This window comes from Pollachius pollachius (genome assembly GCF_949987615.1).
Source record: "Pollachius pollachius genome assembly, chromosome: 11".
Lineage (NCBI taxonomy): Eukaryota > Metazoa > Chordata > Actinopteri > Gadiformes > Gadidae > Pollachius > Pollachius pollachius.
The window spans coordinates 15,683,982-15,693,833 of NC_136944.1; the positions used below are offsets into that span (position 1 = coordinate 15,683,982).

Below are 9,852 nucleotides of genomic sequence, written 5' to 3' on the forward strand. Positions count from 1 at the left end.
ATCTATGTCACGCTATAAAAACACGAACCTAGTCACCTAGTCTTTACTGACAATGGTGAGATCGCTGCTTTGATTTTCTATTTCTTCCTTTTTCCCCTCGCATGCTTTTCTTGGGACAGACAGAAAAATAAAGTGACAGCGAGATTTGATGACAAACGATACCCAGGAGGAAAAGTATGATCGTGAAGAATAGAGTGAATTAATTTCCCATCCTAAGTAAAATAGACTTGCACTTGGATGCCACTAAACCCAACAGGCCAGCTAAAACAAAATCTGAAGAGGATAGGGGAATAGGATGATATTTTACAGTGCCAAAGGCAGGGGAAAGCCGAGTCAGAATGAGATGTATTGAGTACAGTAGGGTATATATACTTATACAATGACTTTGTCCTGATATGCCTCGCAAGGACGATACACAGATTGAATGCACAAGACTAAACAAGACAGTGCACACCAACCCACACATCAAGGCTGCGGTCCATCTTGAAATAGACTGTATTTACACAATCAATGAATTAATTAATTAATCATTCTTTTTTTATAATCATTAATCATTATCACTAACCCATCCCTCAAAGGATTATTAGTGACCATTTTGCTTTGAAATCAAACGCAAAGTACGATGCTGTACATTAGTGCTATATTAAGGTCAGCAAACATTGGCTATACTTAGATATAGCTTGTTACACAACAAAGATGCATTCATAAATGTAGGCCTCGAAACCATTGACAAAAAATGGGCCTCTGAGGTTTTTCTGTCCACACACATCATGAAGCGGACGGGGACAGAAACGACACCTAGCCCCACAGGAAGTTGAAGTGACAGGGACAATCGTATCGATTCCATCGCGAGGCTTCCAGGTGGATCACCAAAGCTCCACATTTTCCAAAATCCTGTAACATTATTTCCAAGGGAACATAAGAGAACAACTGCGTGGACGGGATTCTGGTGGATACACGGATGGGGGAGGGGTTTTCCTTTAATTGCAGTCGAGGTCAGACGTGTGAAGGGTTCGAGTGTGACAGCAGAACGCGGAAGAGTGTTGTGCGTTCTCAGGCTGTCCTCTCCTCTATAGGGGCATCAGGGGAGCGACCCGCTGTGGGTTTGACAGCCCGGATTCACCCTGGTGGTTATTTTAACCTTAGAAAAAGCACAGGCAGACCCCACAAATCAGTTGTGACCAGGTGTGTGGGGCGGAATGAGAGACTTGTTTTTGGGAGTAGGGGAGAATAAGTGCTTGGGTTTTCTTTTTTTGTTGTTATTAATGTTTTCCACTTGCTGTTCCTGTCGTGTTGAGGGCTGTTCAATCACACCACAATAAAAAATGTTTGTATCTGCTTGACTTGAGGAGAGCTGTTATTAAGTGTAGTTCTCGGATGATCTTAAAAAAAATGGAAAACAAAGATATTGCTTTACTTTATTAGTCGCCTGTGCTTTGTCAAGCACATGAGTCACTTGTTTGTCCTAGCCTATTTTTGTTTGATAGGATATCCGCATTACCGCGTTAATGTTGATCATTTCCTAATATTTTTATCATACCTTTTTGGCAATCTCTGCGATGCACAATGCCATCCCGCGGAAGCCAATTTTTTAGCTCTCACTCAAGGAGATCTACTTCAGCAGATAATAAATATAACCTCCAAAACACACTCTACATCCATGAAATGCTGTCCACCATTGAAGTGGGGAAAAACGGACATTGCTGCAGTATAGAAAACTGAAGGAGGGCATTCACTTCACATGCACCCGTTGTTGCTGTTGTTGTTGTTGCTGCTGCTAATTAAAAAGTTGAATTCCACCAGCACCACTGCATTGGCATCAGCATACTCAGAGGTGCGTCCTTGCGAGTATTGGCGCCATCTTATCAGCCGTCGGCAGAACCAGCCATGGCCTGTGAAGACACACGAGGGGGGGTGGAGAAGGGGCGTGCGAAGGCTCCAAGGCCCAGCTGGAGGATGTAGTATGGAGGAGGGAGGACGGGCGGGGGGAGGATTCTGCTACTGTCCAGGGATCTGGGCCCGTTCCTCCTCCCTTTGCTAGCACCCCCAAACACATGCAGACTTTGGTTTTATGAGGAGCCACATGAAGTTTCTGGGAGTGTCTGCAAGCAAGGGATGAGCTGCCTGGGTTTAGAGTACGGCATTGCTGTAGCGCACGATACGGGATCTGTTTAGGGTCATCCATGGAAAGAGCTCAGGTACGACGAGGTTTGTGCTTGGGTACATGCCGTACCGTACCATAACGTAGCGTACCGTAGCGTAGCGTACTTCGCCCACAAGGGGTCCGTTGGCCAAGGGTGACTAGGATGTGTTGTCATGAATGGCAATTTCATATTTCTAAAAAAGACAAAATAAACCCACAAGAATATTCCTTGTGGAAGCCTCTATTGTGCGGCGCAAATTAAATGTCATCATTTTGTGTCATGAAAATAAACAGATACAAAATAAGGAGTGAGATCTCATCATTGTGTTGTGACCTTGGTGGGATATGGAACTTTTGTATTGGCTTCGGAAACGGCTGCGCTTCTATTGATTATAATACACTCTGGCACACAAAAAGAAGGGGGAAGATCCTTGAACGCCATTGAAGGCCGATTTTCATTTGACATCTTTTTCGAAGGCCGGCGTTTTGAGAAGGTAAAATGGAGGGAAAAGGCTGGCTGGTTTTAAAATAGTAAGTAGGTGGTACAGTGGGAGTGTGCAGGCGGAACGATTGACACTAATCATAACTTTTTCAATAGAATTGTATTCAGGAGCGCACTTATTATCCGGTGTTTTTTTTTGTGTGAACTGATGTAGACTTGCCTATGAGCGACAGAGCGGTGCTTCAAAAGATGCACACTCGCATCACACTTGCTATTATTACATTCAAGGCTGATTGGAAAATATGGTAGAATGATATTCTAAACATGGTAGAATGATGACTCTGAATTCACTGGGATGATGCATGTTTTAGGAAATAGAGAAAACCAATGGGGAGGGAACAAGGGGAGGAAATTTCTAAAGGGATTAAATGTGAAACGTGGATGGTTGCATCAGAGATATTTGAATACCTTGGTTCTTTGATGAATCCCTAAGAAACTGAATTAGGATTATCGATTTTGGATACGGCCATTTAAATGGAGCATGGACACTGCATTGTGCTAACGATGAGATATTTGAGTCTTCGTATAGTCCTGCTATTGAACTCTTCGGCATGAATAAGCACATTTCAGTGAGAATTTCCCCCTGCCTATTTCTTTTTGCATTTCCTACCTTAGAGTGAGCCCTATCCCAATGTATGATAATGAACATTGCTGCTCCCTATTGCCTCCATTAAATGTGGGTTATTACTTTCCCCTAAAATGGGGTTAGGCATGCTTTTGCTGTCTTTTTTCATTAAATATCGTTATTCTCGTATTCTTTCATGTATTTCATCCTTTTGCCCCCCTTTTTTGGTTACTGGTAGTTTGGGTAGCCTAAGGCTACTTTAAATGATTCATGGTGATAGTTATTTCAAGAGACTCGTGGGTCGATGTGTGTGAATTGTTAAGTCTTTCTTTAAGTTAAGTATTGCAGTATGTTAATACCCTGACAACGACGCGTAGATAAGTAACACTGCTACCTGCAACCTTACCATTCCAAAAGCATTCACCAAAAAATAATTCACCTTTACTGTAAATACGATGTGAACAATTTACTGAATGTAACTGTTCTTTGAGTGAAATATGTAGCACATTCGTGTCATCTTCTTGTATGTTGTTCAGCATGAGGTCTCTTCACTCGACTGCTTTGTGCTGAGGCTACTCAAGCTCTTTTCCTGATCGTGTTTAAGAAGAAACACAATGATGGGACTTATAATGACTTCATTAGACTTCATTAGTGTGCATGCCTCTACATTTAGAAAACAGGGGGATTGAAACCCTCTGCAGTAATGATCCTGTGTTTTGGTGAAAACACAGGAATCCGATGACAATGCAGCGCAGAATTTTAATGAGCCCGTAGATAAGCATCTCGTCGCAGCTTGCGGTGTTGTTGTTTTTTTTCCGCTCGAATTAGAATAAGATGGAATATTGCATATCAATTTGTTGTTGTTTTTTTATGGCAGCATATTTTATAAATATACACCAGAGTTGTTTAAGCACATTTGTGGTTCTTTTTGGTCTGCATTGTTAAAGTGATTGAATGAAAAAAAAATAAGGCTCACAGCCATGTAAGATATAATTCATGATTTCTCTTTCCATTCTGTCGTATCCACATCAGTCATTAAATCTATTTATTTTAGCAACGCAAGGAATCGATCCTCTCCTCTGAAGTCTGCAGTGAGTCTCTGTTTGCAGAACAACACACCATAATCAGTGATGCATTCACAAGCCCTACAGTATGTGCAAAAAAAACTAAAACAATTCTTTATCCCTTTATCAGACATAATTGCATGGGGGCGACAAAAAACAAGTTCCATAACAAAACACCCACTCCTTGTCGATGTGGGCCGGCCACTAGACCTGATGCTTTCCAACTGAAGGGCACAGGTTCAAGTGTCCAGCCCCGGCCCCTAGTGTCAGACAGCATCTACCCTGCAGTCCCGAGTGCCCTTGAGCAATCGGCCATACCGTCCTATGAGCTCCCTGAGAGCCGTGCCCATCATTGACCCTACGCTGCCACCTCCCTCACGCAACGAAATAGAAAAACATGTCATGTTTCTTAACTAGGAGCCGAATATCATTCGTCTATTTATTTGTAGTAACGAAGCGATGGGACCGGTGTTTTGTACCCCCAAGGGATTTAAGTGTTTCTGAAAGAAAATGTATTTCTGTTTCACTATCAAAGTACCAGAGCAAGACGAACGTTAGTATAAACCACAAGCAAACAAACTGGATTCAATTATATAACTACCATTTCACATAAAGTCTTTTGTTTAAGCTTTGGTTTGCTTGTGTGTGTGTCTGTTTGGTTTTGTTTGTGTTTTAATTCCCCTTTATGACCTGTGACATTGCATACCAAGGGAGTAAATAATGGTTGTTCCAAAAAGAATATGCTGAGCAGTGGAACTTAGATGTGAGCGTCTGCACACTTTACGTCATCCCTATACCACTGATGATATAGTAGCTGCAGGTATTTTGTGTCTAGCTTCAAGCCTCCCAGTATCCAGGTCCGTAGGGCCCGGGTCGGCCATTGTGTTTGCTGCTACTCAAAGGCGTGTCCTTGGGAAAAGGCAGATGGAAGGAAGTTCAGTGGTTCTTTATTGATTGGTTCAGTGGTTGCATATGCAGCAACACTACCCGCTTTCCCTGCACGTGTTAACCAATACTACTAGGAATATATCACCCAACATTACAGGATAATCTAGCGGTCTAGGGTGTTTTTGACTCCAAGGCAAAAGGTTACGAATTTGAACCCCAGTGTCTGCCGTCTTCCTGCAGGTGTCCTTGAGCTGCAGGTCTGACCCCTACCTGCTCCATAATGACAAGTCACTAAATCAGTGGGAGTCACTTTGGAGAAGAGCATCTGCCGAATGACTCAATGCTGAAGCGTTTTAGACTGCAGTTTTGGACACCGAATTTGCGTACACAAAATGCAGATTGAGGAACGCCAATTTCGATGTCAGAGAGTCAAGTAAGTACTGCCAAACAGTAGTGAGTGGAGTGGTAAATGACATCTGCACGGTTTGTATCTGCACAAATTGTATGGAGATATAGGGAAGTGGCCACAGGCAGCAGTGTTGGATAATACAATGTGTATGCCTCTCACCTCCGGCTCTGTATAATCAGATCAATATGAACGCATACATGTTAACAAAGGGGCTACAAATCTGACCAGAATAATTATGTTTTATGATTCCACCAAGACATAAGAACAAGTATTCACAGTAGAATTGTACCAGAGCTTAATCTGGTTGTTTGATATTATTAATTTAAAAAGACAGTACCAATAGGTGCTGTGAACATCTGTTTCAAATTATATTATTACGACTATTAGATTGACTATAGTCTCATCTAAAGCTTTTGACACTATGACTTGACTCCTGAATGATTCAGGTCAATAATAAGAGAAAGAAACAGAGAGAAAGTGAGTAGCAGACCACTGTGATGGTCTGCCACTACCCTAGCCACAGCGACATCTTCCTCCCGTCTCATTACATTAGAGGTCCCGTTGATCAGAAACAATGTCAAAATGATTATGATCATTATTATCACCATTATCCTCATTCGTTTCTTTCACGTGCAGGATTTCGGCGCACATTACCGGGCAAATGAACGGAGGAAAGAGGCAGAGGTGATAGAATACACAGAGCACAGCACCAACACACAAACACCGTGAAGTCAAATGGGCAACATTAAAACACATAGTCCAACGCTTAACGTCAACACGCAAGCATCTGTTCCAAACACTTTGTTGCTGCCTCAAGACTCACAGGCACTGCGTTCGAAAGTAACAGCACTGCATGCACTGCACTGCTGCCTGTTTTCTCTGGACTCTCTCTCAGGTAATAAAGATTAACAGCGAGATGCATGCAGTAGTGGCCCGGAGTCTGTCCAAACACAGCATGGTGCAAAAACGTGCAGTGTTGCCAAACGGATTTCATCATTCTTCATGCACACACTCGCACACAGACAAACACCATTTGGAGATTATGCATTATACATAGTGCGATGCTGCTTAAAAATATATATATAGAATATATATGAAGGACACTTAAGGGATTAGGCCGGGCCTATAGCAGTAAAACACAGTGAAATAAAGGTAATTTATGGAAGCCTGTTGTCTCAACCTCTAATGAGTGCAGTGCAAGTGTGATTAAAGAATCAGCAGCACGGCTTCTCAGCACGGGCTACACTAACATACGACGTCCAACACACCCGCTCACGTGTGTGTGTGTGTGTGTGTGTGTGTGTGTGTGTGTGTGTGTGTGTGTGTGTGTGTGTGTGTGTGTGTGTGTGTGTGTGTGTGTGTGTGTGTTTGCATCTGTAGTGGATGTCTTCGATTCGTGTAGCGTACATTGAGACAGATTCTTGAGTCACACTTCAGTAGCACACACCGCATACGTGTGTGTGTGTGTGTGTGTGTGTGTGTGTGTGTGTGTGTGTGTGTGTGCTACGTAAGTGTGATTGAAGAATCCGCCCAGGCACATACATATGTGTGTGTGTGTGTGTGTGTGTGTGTGTGTGTGTGTGTGTGTGCTCTGCGATGAAGGCAGATGCTGCTCAGCACAAACACCGTCTGTAGCAGATGTGGGTTGTATGGAGAGCCATACGTTGAGCGTTACCGACTGCCCTTCCCATTAAGAGATTTCCATCGAGCTTCACAATTGCCTCCCAATCTTTATTTTAGATAACTAATTTTTTTTTTTAACCAGAGCCACTTCTTGCACTGAGATTGAACCCTAGAATGGGTCCCACACCACCACACCCCTAACCCCACCCCCTTAGCCAACACACACTAACATAAACACAAGGTTTTACACATGGGTGATACAAAGACAGGCCGTATAGTATACTGAGAGGTTAAGGTCTGCGTACGAACACATGTTTGCCACTGATAGGATCAATATCTACCATTCCGTGGCTCACAGTCGAATTAGGATACATACAGTTAATGTCGGGCAACACCCAATTCATCGCTTACAGGTCCTTATGCCTTTCCTAACCTTAAACAAACTAGATGTATGATGTGTTTTTGATGTGGGTGAGATCCTTAACTTTTAAGACTAAAACAATAAAAGATAACTTTGAAATTCCATTGGTTGGTCCGAAAATAGGGGGAGGTGTGAACCTCGATCAAACTTTACTTTAGATAACTACATGTACACTGTTGTTACTTGTGATCACTTTTATGAGGGTTCAGGCCCAAGGACAGGTCAGGCCAAGGGTGTTCTATGCATTGTGTGACTGTGACGGCAATATGTTGGGAAAATAGTAACGCCAGTTTAATCTAATTAGTGATTAAATTAATTAGTGGGGAAATTATTCTCCATCACTGTGACTCTTTCTCATGCAATGTGCGTGTATGCATGTGTGTGTGTGTGTGTGTGTGTGTGTGTGTGTGTGTGTGTGTGTGTGTGTGTCTGTGTGTAGGTGTGTGTGTGTGTGTGTAGGTGTGTGTGTGTTTGTGTGTGCTTGTGTGTTTGTGTGTGCGCAAGCTTGTGTGTAAGTGCGTGTAGGTGTGATTTTGTGTGAGAAAGGAAAAATTAACAAATAAGGAGTTTTTGTTCCTTACAAAGTCTTAATAAGTACTGTTGTCATATTGAAACTATCATCATTTCAATCAAGTCTTTGTGTTCTATGTTTTAGGATAGGAACCCTATCGACATGTTGGGCTTTACAATACAGTTTTTGATATAACAGGGTATAGGCCTACTTTGAAATTCAGGGCTGATGATCCATGATGATTATAAGAAAAGCAGAACCACCACAACAACAACCACCACCACACGAAGCACCTCAGGCGGAAACACTCGTCCCTCTCTCACCTGTACCAATCCAGACCCTTCTCGTAGTTCCTGTCGAAGAAATGCGGTTCGTTCCCGACGGCCCTGACGTCCGGGTGCACTCGCAAAGCTTCAAGCAGGGCTCTAGTTCCTCCTTTTTTTACCCCAATTATAATGGCCTGGGGAAGTTTCTTCTCCCCGTAATCCGAGGTTGTGCAGTTCACCCGGAGGTCGCTGTCCGTGGGGCTGAAATCCTGATGCTCCTTCTCCGCGGCGCCGGTGCGATCCGCAAACGCGGACGATCTAGTCGGGGACGATGACAGGTCAGTCCTAATCCACTCCTCTGTCCTTTGTTCCGTCTCCACATCTTCGGGGTCCGGGATCGTGGTCGTTTTCCCGGGGGCAGGTCGCCCCTCGTCGGCCAAACCCTCCTCGGCGGTGTGGCCCTGGAAGGAAGTGGAGTAAAGTTTTTCCCTCAGCGTCACAAAAGTTGTCTCATCGGTCACGAGTCTCCCCGGGTACCCGTAGTTCTCTTGCAGGGGGAACTGCAGCGAGTTGTAGCAGCTCATCAAGCTGTAGAACAAGTAGGTGACGGACAGGGAGAGGGTGAACATGAATAAGATTTTCCGGGGCACTTTAGAGGTGAAAACCGAAGTGCTGGACCAAAATGCCATCTCTGATAGCAGTGATCCTCTCAGAGAAGTGGCCAGACATGTTTCCACCCTAAGTCTTGCATGGACAAGCAACACAACAATAATCTGGTCACAATCACCGCTGCTTATACCGGAGACTAAAAAACGCGGTAAAGCCGGAACACAGCAACCCTCCCGCCGGATCGCATATTTATGAGCAGCAGTCGAAAAAAAGAGATAGATCGTTAAAATTCCAAAAGAATATCGTGTGCCTTTCCTTGGGGGGAGGGGGGGGGGGGTTGGAGGGTATCGATTTCTTTAGCCAAGGCTGACAGACTATGTCACAATTTATTGGACTGAACTTGCAGATTCTTGATGCTGGGTCCTGGCGTCCTTCCAAACGAGACCTCGGTTGTTTTGAACTGCACGGAGTGTGGTGATGGGCAGAAGTGTTGGTATCGCATAGTAGAGGAAGGAAGGGAGGAAGGGAGGGAGGAAGGCAGAAAAGGCGAGAAGGAGCGCGCACAGCCTCGGTCCTCGCAGCGCTATCCAAAGCCCCCGGTGCTGGGAGTGCGTTCAGGAGCGCCGATGAGGCAATAAGAAATCCATCGGATCTCCAAAAAAGAGCAAAAGAGACGCGTGGTGGTGAATATCCGGTACTCTCTCCAAATATCTCTATATATAAATGTATATATAGGTCTTTATAAACTGTCCTTAAAAAGTCCACAGCCCCTGTTCTGAACGTGTTGTCCTCTTCATTCCCACTCACACACTCAGTGTGTTGAGACTGGGAGATGTGCGCATCGACCGTGT

General features: G+C 44.0%; 1 protein-coding gene across 1 annotated transcript in view; it reads right to left on the bottom strand.

The window, feature by feature from the left end:
• The window catches only part of hs3st4 (heparan sulfate (glucosamine) 3-O-sulfotransferase 4), a gene marked incomplete at its 3' end in the record, with an annotated part of 59,104 nt that extends 49,961 nt beyond the window's left edge, over window positions 1-9,143 (bottom strand). The window contains exon 1 of the mRNA XM_079746500.1: window positions 8,450-9,143. Within this exon, the coding sequence (XP_079602626.1) occupies window positions 8,450-9,081 (632 nt within the window). The 5' untranslated portion in view covers window positions 9,082-9,143. The remainder of the gene's footprint in view (window positions 1-8,449) is intronic.
• Between the last annotated feature and the right edge of the window lie 709 nt (window positions 9,144-9,852).